Source organism: Gobius niger, assembly GCF_951799975.1.
Source record: "Gobius niger genome assembly, chromosome: 22".
NCBI classification, from domain to species: domain Eukaryota; kingdom Metazoa; phylum Chordata; class Actinopteri; order Gobiiformes; family Gobiidae; genus Gobius; species Gobius niger.
Window position 1 is genome coordinate 11,235,194 of NC_136873.1, and position 21,784 is coordinate 11,256,977.

At 42.3% G+C, this 21,784-nt stretch overlaps 1 protein-coding gene across 1 annotated transcript in view; it reads right to left on the reverse strand.

Annotated features, from left to right (window-relative positions):
* Positions 1-3,167: 3,167 nt before the first annotated feature.
* The window catches only part of lamb2l (laminin, beta 2-like), a gene marked incomplete at its 5' end in the record, with an annotated part of 80,855 nt that continues 62,238 nt past the window's right edge, over positions 3,168-21,784 (reverse strand). Inside the window, 11 exon segments of the mRNA XM_079580770.1 lie at positions 3,168-3,215; positions 3,425-3,534; positions 4,786-4,939; positions 7,496-7,672; positions 7,797-7,938; positions 10,414-10,621; positions 10,701-10,845; positions 12,348-12,545; positions 13,601-13,848; positions 18,516-18,700; positions 20,309-20,684. Coding sequence (XP_079436896.1) covers positions 3,189-3,215; positions 3,425-3,534; positions 4,786-4,939; positions 7,496-7,672; positions 7,797-7,938; positions 10,414-10,621; positions 10,701-10,845; positions 12,348-12,545; positions 13,601-13,848; positions 18,516-18,700; positions 20,309-20,684 — 1,970 coding nt within the window. The 3' untranslated portion in view covers positions 3,168-3,188.

The window sequence follows — 21,784 nt, forward strand, 5'->3', positions numbered from 1 at the left end:
GAGCGGCTCTTTTCCTCGTTTGTGGAAAGAGCCGGATCGTTTGGTTTCAGTTACAGTGTGCGCGTGCGTGTGTGCTGTGACAGTAACAGGCACAGTGCAGCAGGGGTCCAAGGGGGCCCTCTGGTGGCCGTGCAGGAGCGGGTCAACTCCCATAATGCAGTGCTCTGCTTTCCCTCAGAACAGGAGCGGAGGTTCTTTAGGTCCTGAAGAGTCACAATAAACTCATCTCCTGTGGGACGTCCAGACACAGACGGACAGAAGGTAAAGAACCAACCGGACATTGTGGTGGAGACAAAGAACAGAGGAAACATCACCACGACTTCAACATCAGGACAAAGGAACAGGAGAAACTAGAGAAACACCAGGGGCTCAGAGAAGAGAAAACCTGGAGGGTGAAGCATCAGTGGTGCCACTCGGGGCAGTGACCCCCATCCCAGGAAATACATCAGACTTTCTTTCTTTCTTTCTTTCTTTCTTTCTTTCTTTCTTTCTTTCTTTCTTTCTTTCTTTCTTTCTTTCTTTCTTTCTTTCTTTCTTTCTTTCTTTCTTTCTTTCTTTCTTTCTTTCTTTCTTTCTTTCTTTCTTTCTTTCTTTCTTTCTTTCTTTCTTTCTTTCGTCTTCTTCTACTCCTTCTTCTACTCCTCCTTCTTCTTCTACTCCTTCTTCTTTAAACGCGGCCAAGCGTCAGGTTTAGGCCTTAGCTTTCAAATGAGGCCTCACTCTGGCCAAGAGGCTGTGAACTCTGGTCGAGAAGGCTTTAGATTGGGGTAAAGATGATCCCAGTCACAATGAGACTGAACAGGAAGTGGATCATGAGACGGATCCTCCTCATGTTTCTGATTCAGACTCAGTAAAGTTTCAGATCTGACGTTCATGTGGAGAACACGATAAAAGATCTGATCTAAAGGCTCTGAATGAAGTCGTGTTTGTGAATCCGATCACATTTAGCTTTGACGTCAGAGCTGAAGCTTCACGTGCGGCTCTTTTGGAATCGATTCCTTTAAAGAGCCGTTCAAAAGAGCCGCTCGTTTTCCTCAGTATCACCTCCTTTTATTGAACAAGTGAAAAACTCAGACCAAAGTCAGACCAGTGGAAGGTTAAAGGTTTCACTTTATTCATCTGCAGCTTCGAGAATAACAAGATTAAAACACACTTTACACAGAACTACACGTCTGTAAGAACTTTAATATCTTTAATATTTGGTCAGAATCACAAGTGACACTTTTTGATTCAGATTAAATGTCGTGGTTTATACGAATAAAAACATAAACATTTGGTCAGAGTGAAAACGAGTGGAATGTGTTTGAAAAGTGTGAATACAGTGAGCGTCTCTTAAAGTGACAGTCTGTAAGTTTGCAAACTGAGGAGAGCGGGAACGAGCTCCTCATTCAATGCAAGAGTGGAGGTGGAGGTCTAATCCGTTAGGTTCCGTTAATGAGGTTCCGTTAATGAAGTTCCTCTCGCGACTGTCATTCGGTTTTGAGTTCATTTGTGTCACAAACTGTAAATTTAGGAAATGAAATCACGGAGTTAGAAGGAAGTCCCCAAAAAAGAGGCCCATCACTCATTACTCCAGATTATCATGACTCAAGAGAGCGCCTCCAGCAGGGTATAAAAGGCGTCGCATCCCTCTAGTGCAGTGGTTCTCAACCTTTCGGAGCCGCGACCCCCATTATAACAGGTAAAGGGGTTCGTGACCCCCCACCCAGGCTATTGTTAAATATAAGTTCTCATAATGTTGTTCATAGGACTGCATTTTATTTTATTTATTTACTTATTATTATTATTTTTTGTTATTACTATTATTATTTTTTTATTATTGTCTTTTAATTTTTCTTTTTTTTTTTTGGGGGGGGGTTAATTTTTTTATTTTGGGGATTTTAGCGACAAAACTGAGACAAAACAAGGATGAAAATGTGGAAAAGGGCCAAAAATTTGACAAAAAAGTGAGAAAAATTTGACAAAAAAGTGCCAAAAATTTGACGAAAAATTGAGGAAAAAATGGACAAAAAGTGATAGGAATTTGATGTACAAAAAAAATCGAAAAATTTGACAAAAAAAATCGAAAAATTTGACAAAAAAAGTGACAAAAAATGTACAAAAAAATGACAAAAATTTGACAAAAAAGTGAGAAAAAATGTACCTGACTTGTCAATAAACAAAAAGTAAAAAAAAACAAATGGCTGAAATAAAATTCATGAAACTACGAACAAATAATGTCCGTCTGGTACAATAGCAAACACATGCTACAATAAAACATTAGATTGTTTGCTAACGAAAATGTGTATATTTTATCTAAATGATCTGGCGACCCCCCAAATTTGTCTCCCGACCCCCAGGTTGAGAACCACTGCTCTAGTGGAGGAATGGTGTAGTTGCATCTATGTGATGATAGAGATGGCGCCGACTGTGGGACGGTGTAACTGTCGAGATGCACTTCTTTGTCGAGCTGCTCTGACAGTATCAACGCGCATGTGCTCATGTCTTTGTCTCTCATTAAAAACGAGTTATTCACAGCTGCTAAACGTTGTCTTACATTATATTCCGTAACTAAAGAGCTGTCGACTCTTTCCTCAGCAACTTTTATTACATTTAAACGCTCATGCTTCATGATTATTGACAAAACTTGTCCTTTTTTGTTTTTAAAGCCAATATTTTCAACAGACAGATATTTAAAGGCAAATTGTTTTAGCAGCTTCGTCATTTACTAATTACATGTAGAATAAACTGCCTGATTCCACAGTAAAATGTATGAAATCATGTTATTTGCTGAAAAAGCGGAACTCGACGGCTGAAAGTAAAATGACTCGATAGTTCTGCACATGCGCAGAAACGAGAGGAAGTGCAACTCGACAAGCGTCTGTTTCCATTGTGCACCGGTGTAAAGTATTACGGGGCTGATTTCTCGATCTGACCGGCACAAAAGAACGTCGGCCCACCGGGAAAACTCCCGGTTAAGCCCTGTATATAAGTATATATGTATATATGTGTGTATATAGACTTACTTTACATGAAAATACCAGACCAGGGGGGAGATTCTGCTCCACATTCAGACTTCCAGACTGTCACTTTAAGGCTCTTTTGTGTACTTGTATTTATTCAAGTGCAGCTGCTGTTCTGTGCTATATTTTCTCAGTAGTACGTAGTTTTCCAGTGTATTTTTCAGTAGTAGTACGTAGATTTACTTCTTAAGTGCAGCTGCTGTACTTCTGGATCTGTTTTTTATATATTTCACAGTAATATGTAGGTTTCTCTCAGTAGTTTGCACCTGGTTTACTTGTGTATTTTCTCAGTAGTTTTCCACACACTCTGCCGCAGTAGTATGTAGTTTTCCACACACTCTGCCGCAGTAGTATGTAGTTTTCCACGTACTCTGGCGCAGTAGTACGTGTATTTGCTAAGTACAGCTGCTGTACTTCTGCACCTGGCGGCGGATCTCGTCCCGGACGAAGGTGACGTTTCCCTTCAGCTCCTCCAGCTCCGAGCGCTGCCTCTGCATCCGCTGCTCGTTCGAACGGAACTTCTTCTCCAGCTCTGGAAGCACAGAGGTCAGAGGTCAGAGGTCAGAGGTCAGAGGTCAGAGGTCAGTCAGGAGGGGGCGATACAGAGAGGTCAGTCAGGGTTAGTGCTAGATCATCTGCTCCAGAGGGACAGTGAGATACCATGACACAAATGAAGGATAGGGCCAGGGAAATGGTTAACCTCTTAACTCCCGCCTGAACCGAGAGGAGCTTTTTCCTCACGTCGTCGGATTTTTTTCCCAACACTTTTTTGTAATTTTTTATCACATTTTTGTCATTTTTTCGTCAATTTTTAATCAATTTTTTGTCACATTTTTGTCATTTTTTTTATCAATGTTTTGTAATTTTTTGTAATTTTTTGTCATTTTTTGTCCATTTTTAATCAATTTTTTGTCACATTTTTGACATTTTTTTTTATCAATGTTTTGTAATTTTTTGTAATTTTTTGTCATTTTTTGTCCATTTTTAATCAATTTTTTGTCACATTTTTGACATTTTTTTATCAATTTTTTGTAATTTTTTGGTAATTTTTTAGCACATTTTTGTCCATTTATTCATCAATTTTTCGTCAATTTTTCGTCAATTTTTTCGTCCATTTTTAATCAATATTTTGTCATTTTCTTGTCATTTTTTGGTCATTTTTTATCACATTTTCGTCAATTTTTTCATCCATTTTTTGTCACTTTTTTGTAATTTTTTGTCACATTTCTGTAATTTTTTCGGCATTTATGTGTCAATTTCTTGTGACTTTTTGTGACATTTTTGCCACTTTTTCATAAATTTTTCGTCACTTTTTTGTCACATTTCCATCATTGTTTTGTCGCTACTTTCACACTTTTTTCCAGAAGCTTTTGGACTGGGGGTAAAGCCAAACTGGAGAAAAAGTGCTCGGTTCAGGTGGGAGTTAAGGGGTTAACCTTAAGGATTAGGATTATTTGTATTTTTAGACAAACCAACTCATAGATCTATACAAACTCACAGCAGACCGTCCCTCCGGAGCAGACGATCTAGCACTAACCGTCAGTCAGCAGGGGGCAGCACAGAGCAGCTTCTATCACTTTTATAGGCTACAGTTGTAGTTCTATGGTAGGACAATGTGATACCGGTGCTTTAACGACACTTGGTTTTCGATGCTGAAATATTTATATAGAACCATAAAACAGGTTAGTCATGTCCTGTAGTGTCCTGTACTGTCCTGTAGTGTCCTGTTATGTCCTGTACTGTCCTGTAGTGTCCTGTTATGTCCTGTAGGGGGCGCTCTTACTCTTCAGGTTCTCCACCCCCCTCGAGGCTTTGCTCAGCAGCTCCTCGGCCTCTCTCTTCATGTTCTGGGCTCGGTCGCTCACAGAGTCCAGGCCTCCAGCCGAGTCCAGCTTCACCTTCAGCTCCTCGAACCTCCTGTGGGTCTCGTTCAGCCTCTGCATCGAGAAGAGGAACATAAAGCACCAAAAACTCTAAAAACTCTAAAAACACACACATAAAGCACTAAAAACTCTGAAAACACACACATCAAGCACTAAAAACTCTAAAAACACACACATAAAGCACTAAAAACTCTAAAAACACAAACATAAAGCACTAAAAACTCTAAAAACACACACATAAAGTACTAAAAACTCTGAAAACACACACATAAAGTACTAAAAACTCTAAAAACACAAACATAAAGCACTAAAAACTCTAAAAACACACACATAAAGTACTAAAAACTCTAAAAACACACACATAAAGCACTAAAAACTCTAAAAACACACACATAAAGTACTAAAAACTCTAAAAACACAAACATAAAGCACTAAAAACTCTAAAAACACACACATAAAGTACTAAAAACTCTAAAAACACACACATAAAGTACTAAAAACTCTGAAAACACACACATAAAGTACTAAAAACTCTAAAAACACAAACATAAAGCACTAAAAACTCTAAAAACACACACATAAAGTACTAAAAACTCTAAAAACACACACATAAAGCACTAAAAACTCTAAAAACACACACATAAAGTACTAAAAACTCTAAAAACACAAACATAAAGCACTAAAAACTCTAAAAACACACACATAAAGTACTAAAAACTCTGAAAACACACACATAAAGTACTAAAAACTCTAAAAACACAAACATAAAGCACTAAAAACTCTAAAAACACACACATAAAGTACTAAAAACTCTAAAAACACAAACATAAAGCACTAAAAACTCTAAAAACACACACATAAAGTACTAAAAACTCTAAAAACACACACATAAAGTACTAAAAACTCTAAAAACACAAACATCAAGCACTAAAAACTCTAAAAACACACACATCAAGCACTAAAAACTCTAAAAACACAAACATAAAGCACTAAAAACTCTAAAAACACATACATAAAGCACTAAAAACTCTAAAAACACAAACATAGAGCACTAAAAACTCTAAAAACACACACATAGAGCACGACAAACTCTAAAAACACAAACATAGAGCACTAAAAACTCTAAAATCACACACTTAAAGCACTAAAAACTCTAAAAACACACACATCAAGCACTAAAAACTCTAAAAACACAAACATAAAGCACTAAAAACTCTAAAAACACACACATAAAGTACTAAAAACTCTGAAAACACACACATAAAGTACTAAAAACTCTAAAAACACAAACATAAAGCACTAAAAACTCTAAAAACACACACATAAAGTACTAAAAACTCTAAAAACACACACATAAAGCACTAAAAACTCTAAAAACACACACATAAAGTACTAAAAACTCTAAAAACACAAACATAAAGCACTAAAAACTCTAAAAACACACACATAAAGTACTAAAAACTCTGAAAACACACACATAAAGTACTAAAAACTCTAAAAACACAAACATAAAGCACTAAAAACTCTAAAAACACACACATAAAGTACTAAAAACTCTAAAAACACAAACATAAAGCACTAAAAACTCTAAAAACACACACATAAAGTACTAAAAACTCTAAAAACACACACATAAAGTACTAAAAACTCTAAAAACACAAACATCAAGCACTAAAAACTCTAAAAACACACACATCAAGCACTAAAAACTCTAAAAACACAAACATAAAGCACTAAAAACTCTAAAAACACATACATAAAGCACTAAAAACTCTAAAAACACAAACATAGAGCACTAAAAACTCTAAAAACACACACATAGAGCACGACAAACTCTAAAAACACAAACATAGAGCACTAAAAACTCTAAAATCACACACTTAAAGCACTAAAAACTCTAAAAACACACACATCAAGCACTAAAAACTCTAAAAACACAAACATAAAGCACTAAAAACTCTAAAAACACACACATAGAGCACGACAAACTCTAAAAACACAAACATAGAGCACTAAAAACTCTAAAAACACACACATAGAGCACGACAAACTCTAAAAACACACACTTAAAGCACTAAAAACTCTAAAAACACACACATCAAGCACTAAAAACTCTAAAAACACAAACTTAAAGCACTAAAAACTCTAAAAACACAAACATAAAGCACTAAAAACTCTAAAAACACACACATCAAGCACTAAAAACTCTAAAAACACAAACTTAAAGCACTAAAAACTCTAAAAACACAAACTTAAAGCACTAAAAACTCTAAAAACACAAACATAAAGCACTAAAAACTCTAAAAACACAAACTTAAAGCACTAAAAACTCTAAAAACACAAACATCAAGCACTAAAAACTCTAAAAACACACACATCAAGCACTAAAAACTCTAAAAACACAAACATAAAGCACTAAAAACTCTAAAAACACAAACATAACGCACTAAAAACTCTAAAAACACACACATAAAGCACTAAAAACTCTAAAAACACACACATAAAGAACTAATAACTCTAAAAACACACACATAAAGCACTAATAACTCTAAAAACACACACATAAAGCACTAAAAACTCTAAAAACACACAGAAGCAGACGTTACTCACGGAGCCCAGAGACGAGGCCTGGTCCGTGGCGTTGTTGGACAGGGCGAGAGCCTCTGCCGCCCCCTGCTGGTTCTGTTGAGTCTTGTTCCTCAGAGCGTCCAGTCCAGACGAGAGGTTCAGGAGACGCATCATCACCTCCGTCTGCCGCCGCTCCAGCAACAGCAGCCGCAGCTCCACCTGAGGAGGAGATGCAAACATCTGAAACATCTGCTCCACCAAAACATCTGAGACTGATCCACCAGGTTTGTAATTATCTCCAGCAGTGTCTCCAGATGTTTCCGAGCAGCTGCAGAGTCCGTACCTCTGAGGTGGCGTTCCTGGTGGAGTTGAGGTTCTCCTGGGCTCCTCTCAGAGCGGCTGTAGCCTCCTCGATGGCCTTCTCGGAGACGTCCAGAGCCTGTTTGGTTTGATTGGCCGCTTCCTTCACTCCCTCAGCGCGGCTCCTGAGCAGAGTCACAGACGTTTGAGAATGAGCGGCTCCTTGTGTGTTTATAGCAAAGGTATAAAACTGGAGATGGGACGTGGCCGTAGTAACACGTTCTGTCGGCCATCTTGTGACTGCGGATCAGACTCACCTGGCGTGTTTAACCTCTTAACTCCCGCCTGAACCGAGAGGATCTTTTTCCTCACGTCATCTGGCTTTTTTTCCAACATTTTTTTGTTGGGTATTCAACTCAATTTTGTAACTTTTTTGTAATTTTTTCATCATTTTTTTTGTCCATTTTTAATCAATTTTCTGTCACTTTTTTGTCACTTTTTTGTCATTTTTTATACATTTTTTGTAATTTTTCCGTCAATTTTTCGTCCATTTTTTGTTAATTTTTTGTCACATTTTTGAATTTTTTTGGTCATTTTTTATCACATTTTTTGTCATTTTTTTCAATAAAATGACAATTTTTTGTCATTTTATTATCACATTTTTGTCATTTTTTTGTCATTTATGTGTCAATTTCTGTGACATTTTTGCCACTTTTTCATAAAATTTTCGTCACTTTTTTGTCAATGTTTTCGTCACTTTTTTGTCACATTTCCATCATTGTTTTATTGGTGTTTTCACAGCTTTTTTCCAGAAGCTTTTGGATTGGGGCAAAGCCAAACTGGAGAAACTGTGCTCGGTTCAGGCGGGAGTTAAGGGGTTAACCTTAAGGGTTAGGGTTATTTGGCTACCTGGCGTGTCTAACTCAGGGATCAGACTCACCTGGCGTGTCTAACTCGGGGATCAGACTCACCTGGCGTGTCTAACTCGGGGATCAGACTCACCTGGCGTGTCTAACTCGGGGATCAGACTCACCTGGCGTGTCTAACTCGGGGATCAGACTCACCTGGCGTCTCTAACTCGGGGATCAAACTCACCTGGCGTCTCTAACTCGGGGATCAAACTCACCTGGCGTCTCTAACTCGGGGATCAAACTCACCTGGCGTCTCTAACTCGGGGATCAAACTCACCTGGCGTGTCTAACTCGGGGATCAGACTCACCTGGCGTGTCTAACTCGGGGATCAGACTCACCTGGCGTCTCTAACTCGGGGATCAAACTCACCTGGCGTCTCTAACTCGGGGATCAAACTCACCTGGCGTCTCTAACTCGGGGATCAAACTCACCTGGCGTGTCTAACTCGGGGATCAGACTCACCTGGCGTGTCTAACTCGGGGATCAGACTCACCTGGCATGTCTAACTCTGGGATCAGACTCACCTGGCGTGTCTAACTCGGGGATCAGACTCACCTGGCGTGTCTAACTCATGAATCAGACTCACCTGGCGTGTCTAACTCTGGGATCAGACTCATCTGGCGTGTCTAACCCGGGGATCAGACTCACCTGGCGTGTCTAACTCTGGGATCAGACTCACCTGACATGTCTAACTCTGGGATCAGACTCACCTGGCGTGTCTAACTCTGGGATCAGACTCACCTGGCGTGTCTAACTCTGGGATCAGACTCACCTGACATGTCTAACCCGGAGATCAGACTCACCTGGCGTGTCTAACTCGGGGATCAGACTCACCTGGCGTGTCTAACTCTGGGATCAGACTCACCTGGCGTGTCTAACTCTGGGATCAGACTCAACTGGCGTGTCTAACCCGGGGATCAGACTCACCTGGCATGTCTGACCTCTTAACTCCCGCCTGAACCGAGAGGATCTTTTTCCTCACGTCATCAGACTTTTTTTCTAACATTTTTTTGTTGGGTATTCAACTCATTCTTGTAACTTTTTTGTCATTTTTTATCACATTTTTGTCATTTTTTATCACATTTTTTCGTCCATTTTTAATCAATTTTTGTCACATTTTTGTCACTTTTTTGTAACTTTTTTGTAATTTTTTATCACATTTTTGTCATTTTTTCGGCAATTTTTTCGTCCATTTTTAATCCATTTTTTGTCACATTTTTGTAACTTTTTTGTCATTTTCTATCACATTTTCGTCATTTTTTCGTCCATTTTTTCGTCCATTTTTAATCAATTTTTTATCACTTTTTTGTCACTTTTTTGTCACATTTTTTAGATTTTTTCGTACATTTTTCGTAAATTTTTTGTCATTTTTTTGTCATTTTTTATCACATTTTTGTCATTTTTTTGTTAATTTTTCGGCCATTTTTAATCAATTTTTTGTCACATTTTTGTCACTTTTTTGTCACTTTTTCGTCAATTTGTAATAATTTTTTTGTCAATTTTTATCAATTTTTTGTCATTTTATTGTCACATTTTTGTCATTTTTTCGTCATTTATGTGTCAATTTCTTGTGACATTTTTGCCACTTTTTCATAAATTTTTCGTCACTTTTTTGTCACATTTCCATCATTGTTTTATCAGGTGATCAGACTCACCTGTTGTGTCTAACCCGGGGATCAGACTCACCTGTCGTGTCAAACCCAGGGATCAGACTCACCTGACGTGTCAAACTCAGTGATCACCCTCACCTGGCGTCCTGGGCGCGCTGCAGCAGCTCCCGCGCCCGGCCCACGTGTCCCGCCGTCTGGTTCACCCGCTCCTCCAGGTCCGTGAGGTTGGACAGGCCGTCTCTGATCTGGGACAGCGTCGCGTCCAGCACCGTGCGGTTCACGGGGATGGAGATGGACAGCACCTGCAGCGCCACCTTCTGGATGCTCTCCGGGTCCGCGCCCTCCTCTGCGTGAAACAAAAACACAGCGACGGTCAGATGCCCTTCCTGCAGGAGCCCAACGCTGCAGGAGGCGGAGGAGGAGACCTGTCAGGAAGTCCTTGATCTTCTTGATGAAGTCCTTGAGTTTGCGGTTGTTGAGCTCCACGTGCTCCTTCTTCTTCGTGGCCTTCTGCAGCGAGTTCAGCGCCTGGTTCTTCACGTCCTGGGTCAGAGCGGCCAAGTCCTGCAGCTGTGACACAAACCACGGATTTACTAAAACACATCCTGAAGTCACACAGAGGCTCTTCATCGGTCACATTCATCGCACGCGGCTCCTCTAAACACTGATTATACGGATATTCTTTTGTTTCCTGATGACTCTTTTCCTCTTTTTTCGATACCAGTACTTTAACGATACTTGGTTTTCGATACCGATATCCGAACGATACCTATACTATATTATTTGTCATTTAGAACCATATAAGAGATAAATAATGCTAATTTATTCCCTTTCCTTCCATTTAATTTCTTTTGCATTTGTATCATTTGTTTGAGGTGAAACAACCAAGAAACTTCCTTAAACGAGACAAAGGGGCAGACATTTTTTTTAAATGTTTTTCTTATTTTTTTTTTTACTTTTTCACAAATTTTGTCTTTTTTTTTTTTTTTTTACATTTTCCCAAAATGTAAAAAATGTTCTCAATATTTTTCCCCCTATGTGGATTTAAAGTGCCTGATTCAGTTTTTTTTTTTTTTTAATTTTCCCAAAATGTTAATTTTTTTCTCAATCCTCCCCCCCTTTTTTTAAAAGCTATATCTCTTTATTTTTTCCCCCACATTTTTCCCAAATTAGGCATAATTTTTCCACATGTTTTTCCCAATTTTTCCAACTTTTTGCATTTTTTTTTTACCTTGTTGTTCCCTTTTTTTTAAAATTAAACAATAAATAAATAATACATGTGGATGACCAGCAGCATCAAAACATGAATATTAAGATTGTATATTTCTATTCAGTACCGATACTTTTATTTTTTCTGATACTTTTATTTTTTTGCGATACTTTTATTTTTTCGATACTTTTATTTTTTTGCGATACTTTTATTTTTTAGATACTTTTATTTTTTTTATACTTTTATTTTTTCGCTACTTTTTTTTTCCGATCCTTTTTTTTTTCCGATACTTTTTTTTTTTCAGATACTTTTATTTTTTTCTGATACTTTTATTTTTTCGATACTTTTATTTTTCCGATACTTTTATTTTTTCGATACTTTTATTTTTTCCGATACTTTTATTTTTTCGATATTTTTATTTTTTCGATATTTTTATTTTTTCAATACTTTTATTTTTTCCGATACTTTTATTTTTTCGATACTTTTATTTTTTCCGATACTTTTATTTTTTCGATACTTTTATTTTTTCGATACTTTTATTTTTTCCGATACTTTTATTTTTTCGATATTTTTATTTTTTCAATACTTTTATTTTTTCCGATACTTTTATTTTTTCGATATTTTTATTTTTTCCGATACTTTTATTTTTTCCGATACTTTTATTTTTTCCGATACTTTTATTTTTTCTGATACTTTTATTTTTTCGATACTTTTATTTTTTCAATACTTTTATTTTTTCGATACTTTTATTTTTTTGATATTTTTATTTTTCCGATACTTTTATTTTTTCGACACCAGTATGGCCACGCCCCCCGCCCTCCTCAGAAACACGCCCCTAAAGCTCGGACTCTTGACCTCTGACCTTCTTGGCGATGGCCTTCAGCTCGTCGTTGGCCGCGGCGACCCTGTCCGTGACGTTCCTGGCGTTGTTCGCCGCCGTGTCGGATGCGCTCACGGTGCCGTTACAGCCGTGTCCTCCGCACACAGCGCCCCCTTCAGGATCTCTGCAGCCGGCCCCCCCGCACACAGAGCAGCCCCCGTCGGCCCCGCCCCCGCACACCTGCAGGACCAGTCCAAACGCAGAGGGGAGATGTTTCAGCTAGGGGGCGCTGAGGGACAACTTTAACCTCTTAACTCCCGCCTGAACCGAGAGCATTTACTACAGTTCAGCTTTACCCAAATCCTGTAGGCCAGAGTGACGCCTCATTTGAAAGACCTACAAAACTAAATGGATCTTTTTCCTCACGTCAGATTTTTTCACTTTTTTTGTCGGGCAGTCGACTCATTTTTGTCAAATTTTCGGGACTTTTTTGTCACTTTTTCGTCAAATTATTCGCATTTTTTTATGTCAAATTTTTCTCACTTTTTTGTCAAATTTTTGTCAAATTTTGTCATTTTTTTGTATTTTTTTTTTCAATTTTTTGTCAATTTTTTTTACTTTTTTGTCAATTTTTTGTCCATATTTGTAATTTTTTGTAATTTTTTTTGTCACTTTTTCGTCCATTTTTTCTCAATTTTTCATCAAATTTTTCTCACTTTTTTGTCATTTTTTTGTCATTTTTCTTCCATTTTTTCTCACTTTTTTTGTCGGGCAGTCGTCTTATTTTTGTCAAATATTCAGGACTTTTTTGTCACTTTTTCGTCCATTTTTTCTCATTTTTTCGTAAAATTTTTCTCACTTTTTTGTCAAATTTTTATCAATTTTTTGTCATTTTTTGTCATTTTTTTGTATTTTTATCAAATTTTTTCGTCAAATTTTTCTTACTTTTTTGTCAATAAAAAATTGACAAAAAAGTAAGAAAAATTTGACGAATTTGACGTTTTTCGTCAATGTTTTCTTACTTTTTTCACATTTTCATCCTTGTTTTCGTCTCAACTTTGTTGTAAATCTTTTGTCACTTTTTCGTCAAATTATTCGCATTTTTTCGTCCATTTTTTCTCAATTTTTCATAAAAATTTTCTCACTTTTTGTCACATTTTCCTCCTTGTTTTCGTCTCAGTTTTGTTGCTATTTTCCAGAAGCTTTTTCACAAACTATCCACCAGGGGGTGCTGCAGCGCCCTCAGCACCCTGGGTTCTATAATCTCTCCCCACTGAACCGGCGTGTGGACTTGCCTTGAGGCTGAGGCGGCGCTCTCGCTCGTCCAGCTGCACAGCCTTGTCCTGCAGTTCGCTCAGGGACCTGCTGTGGGCGCTGATGTTCCGGAGCAGCTGGTCCTTGTGCTGCTGCAGAAGAAGCTCCGTCACGTTCCGGGTGTTCCTGGACTGTTCCACGGGACTGAGCGGCCCCGACACCGAGGCGTTACAGCGCTGCCCCGCCCGGGACGACTCCTCGTACCGGCGCCTCACCTTCTCGAACTGGTCTGGAGCACAGGACACAAGGGGAGCGACTCGTGAGGGACAGGGGAGCGACTCGTGAAGGACAGGGGAGCGGCTCGTGAGGGACAGGGGAGCGACTCGTGAGGGACAGGGGAGCGGCTCGTGAGGGACAGGGGAGCGACTCGTGAGGGACAGGGGAGCGACTCGTGAGGGACAGGGGAGATACAGGTGAGGGACAGGGGAGCGGCTCGTGAGGGACAGGGGAGCGGCTCGTGAGGGACAGGGGAGCGGCTCGTGAGGGACAGGGGAGCAGCTCGTGAGGGACAGGGGAGCGGCTCGTGAGGGACAGGGGAGCAGCTCGTGAGGGACAGGGGAGCAGCTCGTGAGGGACAGGGGAGCGGCTCGTGAGGGACAGGGGAGCAGCTCGTGAGGGACAGGGGAGCGGCTCGTGAGGGACAGGGGAGCGGCTCGTGAGGGACAGGGGAGCGGCTCGTGAGGGACAGGGGAGCAGCTCGTGAGGGACAGGGGAGCGGCTCGTGAGGGACAGGGGAGCGGCTCGTGAGGGACAGGGGAGCGACTCGTGAGGGACAGGGGAGATACAGGTGAGGGACAGGGGAGCGGCTCGTGAGGGACAGGGGAGCGACTCGTGAGGGACAGGGGAGCGACTCGTGAAGGACAGGGGAGCGGCTCGTGAGGGACAGGGGAGCGACTCGTGAGGGACAGGGGAGCGGCTCGTGAGGGACAGGGGAGCGACTCGTGAGGGACAGGGGAGCGACTCGTGAGGGACAGGGGAGATACAGGTGAGGGACAGGGGAGCGGCTCGTGAGGGACAGGGGAGCGGCTCGTGAGGGACAGGGGAGCGGCTCGTGAGGGACAGGGGAGCGACTCGTGAGGGACAGGGGAGCGGCTCGTGAGGGACAGGGGAGCGACTCGTGAGGGACAGGGGAGCGACTCGTGAGGGACAGGGGAGCGACTCGTGAGGGACAGGGGAGCGGCTCGTGAGGGACAGGGGAGCGGCTCGTGAGGGACAGGGGAGCGACTCGTGAGGGACAGGGGAGCGGCTCGTGAGGGACAGGGGAGCGGCTCGTGAGGGACAGGGGAGCGACTCGTGAGGGACAGGGGAGATACAGGTGACAATGACAAAAAAAGACAAAAAAAAGACAAAAAATTACAAAAAAATTACAAAAAAATGACAAAAAAACGACAAAAAATGACCAAAAAAGTGACAAAAAATGACAAAAAAGACAAAAAAAATGACGAAAAAACAACAAAAAAACAACCAAAAAGTTACAAAAAAATGACAAAAAAAATGACAAAAAATTACCAAAAATTACAAAAAATGAGTTACTAAATAATAAAAATGATGGGAAAAAAATGTGACGACGTGAGGAAAAAGATCCTCTCGGTTCAGGCGGGAGTTAAGAGGTTAAGCTTTTAGATTTGGGTAAAGTTCGGTTTCGCCCGGGGGTGAGGGTAAGGTAAAGTGAGAGGCCAGACCGCTCCCCGGATACAGGTGAGTTACAGGTGAGTTTCAGGTGAGCGGCTCCTGAGTCACCTGTGAAGCCTGAGGTGAGCAGCTCGTGAGGTAACTGATTAAAGGGGCGGGTTAAAGGGGCGGGTTAAAGGGGCGGGTTAAAAAAAGATAGGTTTTTACCATCTAAAGAACATAGCCAGAGTCCGCCCCATTCTCTCTCGGGCCAACACGGAGACGCTCATGCATGCTTTTATCACCAGTCATATCCACTACTGTAATGCCCTGATTTCTGGTCTTCCCAAAAAGAGTATCTCAGGTTTACAACTCTTACAAAATTCAGCAGCTCGTGTCCTGACAAAGACCAGGAGGCGGGACCACATTACACCGGTTTTAGAATCGCTGCATTGGCCCCGTGTGTTTCAGGATCGATTTTAAAGTTCTTTTAATGGTTTTTAAATGTCTTAATGGTCTTGGTCCTTCTTATCTTTCAGAACTGCTTTTACCTTACGAACCTTCACGGCCCCTTCGCTCCTCCTCAGGAGCCTCCTAGTTATTCCTAAAGTCAACAAAAAGACTCATGGTGAGGCGTCTTTCCAATATTACGGCCCTCGCCTCTGGAACCACCTGCCGGAGGAGCTCAGGGCCGTAGAGAACGTTCATGTTTTTAAGAGCAGCTCAAGACCCACCTTTTTAGCTTAGCTTTTAACTGATGTTTATTTTTGCTAGGCCTATTTATTATTATTTATCAGCACCTTATAATTAATTAAATTGACATTTAATAGTTATTAATATTTATTCTGTATTTATGTATTTTACCTCTCGGTCTTATTTTTTATATTTTTTATTTTTTATTATCCTATTATTCAATTTTACTTACGTACTTTTATTTATTTTAACAATTTTTATGCTCTTCCAGTTTCCTCTGGAGGAGCCCTCTGCCTCGGGAGCGGTGATTGGCTGTGGCTGCTGGGGTGCTGTCTTGTGGGTGTCTGGATGGAGGTGTGGTGTTGTCCCTGTGGCTGCTGGGGGGCTGTCTTGTGGGTGTCTGGATGGAGGTGTGGTGTTGTCCCTGTGGCTGCTGGGGGGCTGTCTTGTGGGTGTCTGGATGGAGGTGTGGTGTTGTCCCTGTGGCTGCTGGGGGGCTGTCTTGTGGGTGTCTGGATGGAGGTGTGGTGTTGTCCCTGTGGCTGCTGGGGGGCTGTCTTGTGGGTGTCTGGATGGAGGTGTGGTGTTGTCCCTGTGGCTGCTGGGGGGCTGTCTTGTGGGTGTCTGGATGGAGGTGTGGTGTTGTCCCTGTGGCTGCTGGGGGGCTGTCTTGTGGGTGTCTGGATGGAGGTGTGGTGTTGTCCCTGTGGCTGCTGGGGGGCTGTCTTGTGGGTGTCTGGATGGAGGTGTGGTGTTGTCCCTGTGGCTGCTGGGGGGCTGTCTTGTGGGTGTCTGGATGGAGGTGTGGTGTTGTCCCTGTGGCTGCTGGGGGGCTGTCTTGTGGGTGTCTGGATGGAGGTGTGGTGTTGTCCGGGCACCCTGTGTTGGTCCCTGTGGCTGCAGCCGAGGAGCCGCTCCCGATGCAGACGGCTCCTTGGATGGTGTTCCCTTACCTGGTTTATCTGCACCCAGCCTTATCTTAGCCTTTTGTCCATAATCTCCACTGTTTTACCTTGAGTGTGTATTGTGTGCTTGTGCGGTGTGTCTCTGGGGAGGTGGGTGGGGGGAGTGTGAATGCTACAATGTGTCTGTTTTTTTTTTTTAGTTTTAATTTTAATTTTAATTTTATTTTCTGGAAGGAGGTGGGTGTGAGAGAATGTTTTTAAATCTGTAAAGCACTTTGTGTTACATGACATGTATGAAAAGCGCTATACAAATAAAATTGATTTGATTTGATTTGATTTGATTAAAGGGGCGGGTTAAAGGGGCGGGTTAAAGGAGCAGGGTTAAAGGGGTGGGTTAAAGGAGCAGGTTAAAGGGGCGGGTTAAAGGGGCGGGTTAAAGGGGCGGGTTAAAGGAGAGGGTTAAAGGAGAGGGTTAAAGGGGCGGGTTAAAGGGGCGGGTTAAAGGGGCGGGTTAAAGGAGCAGGTTAAAGGGGCGGGTTAAAGGGGCGGGTTAAAGGGGCGGGTTAAAGGAGAGGGTTAAAGGAGAGGGTTAAAGGGGCGGGTTAAAGGGGCGGGTTAAAGGGGCGGGTTAAAGGGGCGGGTTAAAGGGGCGGGTTAAAGGGGCGGGTTAAAGGGGCGGGTTAAAGGGGCGGGTTAAAGGGCCGGGTTAAAGGGGCGGGTTAAAGGGGCGGGTTAAAGGGGCGGGTTAAAGGGGCGGGTTAAAGGGGCGGGTTAAAGGGGCGGGTTAAAGGGCCGGGTTAAAGGGGCGGGTTAAAGGGGCGGGTTAAAGGGGCGGGTTAAAGGAGCAGGGTTAAAGGGGCGGGTTAAAGGGGCGGGTTAAAGGGGCGGGTTAAAGGGGCGGGTTAAAGGGGCGGGTTAAAGGAGCGGGTTAAAGGAGAGGGTTAAAGGGCCGGGTTAAAGGGGCGGGTTAAAGGAGAGGGTTAAAGGAGCGGGTTAAAGGAGAGGGTTAAAGGGCCGGGTTAAAGGGGCGGGTTAAAGGGGCGGGTTAAAGACGAGGGTTAAAGGGGCGGGTTAAAGGGGCGGGTTAAAGGGCCGGGTTAAAGGAGCGGGTTAAAGGGGCGGGTTAAAGGAGCGGGTTAAAGGGCCGGGTTAAAGGGGCGGGTTAAAGGGGCGGGTTAAAGGAGCAGGGTTAAAGGGGCGGGTTAAAGGGGCGGGTTAAAGGGGCGGGTTAAAGGGGCGGGTTAAAGGGGCGGGTTAAAGGAGCGGGTTAAAGGAGAGGGTTAAAGGGCCGGGTTAAAGGGGCGGGTTAAAGGGGCGGGTTAAAGGAGCGGGTTAAAGGAGAGGGTTAAAGGGCCGGGTTAAAGGGGCGGGTTAAAGGGGCGGGTTAAAGGAGCGGGTTAAAGGAGAGGGTTAAAGGGCCGGGTTAAAGGGGCGGGTTAAAGGGGCGGGTTAAAGACGAGGGTTAAAGGGGCGGGTTAAAGGGGCGGGTTAAAGGGCCGGGTTAAAGGAGCGGGTTAAAGGGGCGGGTTAAAGGAGCAGGTTAAAGGGGCGTGTTAAAGGAGCAGGTTAAAGGGGCGGGTTAAAGGGGCGGGTTAAAGGGCCGGGTTAAAGGGCCGGGTTAAAGGGGCGGGTTAAAGGGGCGGGTTAAAGGGGCGGGTTAAAGGGGCGGATTAAAGGGGCGGGTTACCTGTGAAGCCTGAGGTGAGCAGCTCGTGCAGCAGCTCGTGTTTCTGAGCCAGCGTGTTGTTGACGCGTCTAAGCTCCTCCTCCATCTGCTCCAGACTCCGCCTCAGCGACGCCTCCTGCCGCGAGGTCCCGTTCAGCTCCGCCCCCACGGCCACCAGCCGACCGTCCGCCACCGCCACCTCCGCCCTGAGGCAGAGACAGGTCACTGCAGCGGCGCCCCCTGGTGTTTCCCCCCACACTGAGTCATTCACAAATACAAGTGTGGCTTTAAAGTGACTGATTAAAGTGACTGATTAAAGCTCCACAGTGCAGCTTTAACCTCACCTGAGGTCGAGGCTCAGTAAAGTGCAGCTTTAACTAGGGCTGCTCGATTATTGAAAAAATAATAATCACGATTATTTTTGTCATAATTGAAATCACGATTATTCAAACGATTATTTGTTGCCTTTAAAAAAATCCATTAAAAAAAGGCTAAAATCCATCAAAAAAATGACAAAATCCATCAAAAAAGTGACAAAAATCCAGCAAAAAAATGACAAAATCCAGCAAAAAAATGACAAAATCCAGCAAAAAAATGACAAAAATCCAGCAAAAAAAAGACAAAAATCCATCAAAAAAAAGACAAAAATCCATCAAAAAAGTGACAAAAATCCAGCAAAAAAATGACAAAAATCCAGCAAAAAAATGACAAAAATCCATCAAAAAAAAGACAAAAATCCATCAAAAAAAAGACAAAAATCCAGCAAAAAAAATGACAAAAATCCAGCAAAAAAAGACAAAATTCCAACAAAAAAATGACAAAAATCCATCAAAAATTAAAAATTGGAAAAAAAAAATTTAAAACAAATTTTTTGAAAAAAAAAAAAATTAAAAAAAAAAAAAAATCAAAATTATGATCGATTTTTTGCGATGATGCTAATTTTGTAATCGTTTACTGTTGTAATCGAAATCGTAATCGAATTTCGATTAATTGCACAGCCCTAGTTTTAACCTCACCTGAGGTCGTCCAGGCTCAGTAAAGTGTGGCTTTAACCTCACCTGAGGTCGTCCAGGCTCAGTAAAGTGTGGCTTTAACCTCACCTGAGGTCGTCCAGGCTCAGTAAAGTGCGGCTTTAACCTCACCTGAGGTCGTCCAGGCTCAGTAAAGTGCGGCTTTAACCTCACCTGAGGTCGTCCAGGCTCAGTAAAGTGTGGCTTTAACCTCACCTGAGATCGTCCAGGCTCAGTAAAGTGCGGCTTTAACCTCACCTGAGATCGTCCAGGCTCAGTAAAGTGCGGCTTTAACCTCACCTGAGATCGTCCAGGCTCAGTAAAGTGCGGCTTTAACCTCACCTGAGATCGTCCAGGCTCAGTAAAGTGCGGCTTTAACCTCACCTGAGGTCGTCCAGGCTCAGTAAAGTGCGGCTTTAACCTCACCTGAGGTCGTCCAGGCTCAGTAAAGTGCGGCTTTAACCTCACCTGAGGTCGTCCAGGCTCAGTAAAGTGTGGCTTTAACCTCACCTGAGATCGTCCAGGCTCAGTAAAGTGCGGCTTTAACCTCACCTGAGATCGTCCAGGCTCAGTAAAGTGCGGCTTTAACCTCACCTGAGATCGTCCAGGCTCAGTAAAGTGCGGCTTTAACCTCACCTGAGATCGTCCAGGCTCAGTAAAGTGCAGCTTTATCCTCACCTGAGGTCGTCCAGGCTCAGTAAAGTGCGGCTTTAACCTCACCTGAGATCGTCCAGGCTCAGTAAAGTGCGGCTTTAACCTCACCTGAGGTCGTCCAGGCTCAGTAAAGTGCAGCTTTATCCTCACCTGAGGTCGTCCAGGCTCAGGGCGATCAGCTGGTAAACTCTCTCCGTCCTCTCGGGCGTGAGGAGCGCCTGGATCTGCCTGAGGCGCTTCTGTAACTCGCTGACGCGGCTGTCGTTGGCGCCCGCCCCGCCGGCCCCGCCCTCCAGGATGCCCGCCGCCGTCAGCAGCAGGTGCTCCAGGTCCCGTCTGAGCTGGCACGCGGCGTCGTCCCACAGGGCGAAGCAGGCGTGGCAGGGGGCGCAGGCGGGGAACGCCCCGGAGTACCCGCGGGCACACTGGTCACAGCGAGCGCCCGCCGCCCCCTCCAGGCACTCACACGCCCCGGAGCCACGGTCACACTGCGGGGAGGCGGAGCCCAGCGGGTGGCACTGGCACTCTGCGGAGAGGCGGGGTTAGAGGAGGAGGATCAGAGCTTAAAGAGGATCACTTTAATCAAAACAAAAACTAAAGGATCTGACTCTTAAAGGGGCGGGTTAAAGGAACAGGCCGGCGTTTTTCCACACTGAGATATGTTCTTACCTGAGCTGTGACGAGTTCTTTAGGACCTGTCTGATCTTCAGTCAAGTAAACACAGCGCAGACGGCGTTAGCATTTAGCCTCTCCCTCTCTCCTCTATAGCTCCAAAACAGGTCAAGATAGAAGCTACCAAGCTCTTCCACGTTTTCCCTATTTAAATATGGTTACGTGAAGTGTTCCACTACAAAGTATAATTACACACAATTAAACCATGTGGATTTTCTAAGCGGATAAAAGGGGGGACTATATTGTAAGGCGTAATAATACCAGGAGTAGTTTGGCATCCGCGCAGTAAAGTGAAGATTACTGCGCGGATTTCAAACCTCAAAAATGAGGTGTTCAACTCATTTTTTTGTCAAATTTTTGTCATTTTTTGTCATTTTTTGTCACATTTTTGTAATTTTTTTGTAATTTTTTTGTAATTTTTTTGTAATTTTTTTGTAATTTTTTGTCACATTTTTTGTCACATTTTTTGTCACATTTTTGTCATTTTTTAGTCATTTTTTGTCACATTTTTGTCACATTTTTTGTCATTTTTTGTCATTTTTTTGTCATTTTTTTGTCACATTTTTGTCATTTTTTTGTCACATTTTTGTCACATTTTTTGTCATTTTTTGTCATTTTTTTGTCATTTTTTTGTCACATTTTTGTCATTTTTTTGTCACATTTTTGTCACATTTTTTGTCATTTTTTGTCATTTTTTTGTCATTTTTTTGTCACATTTTTGTAATTTTTTGTCACATTTTTTGTCACATTTTTGACTAATTTTTTTGTAATTTTTTGTCACATTTTTGTCATTTTTTTGTCACATTTTTGTAATTTTTTTGTAATTTTTTGTGATTTTTTGTCACATTTTTTTGTAATTTTTTAGTAATTTTTTGTCACATTTTTGTCACATTTTTGTAATTTTTTGTCACATTTTTTGTCACATTTTTGACTAATTTTTTTGTAATTTTTTGT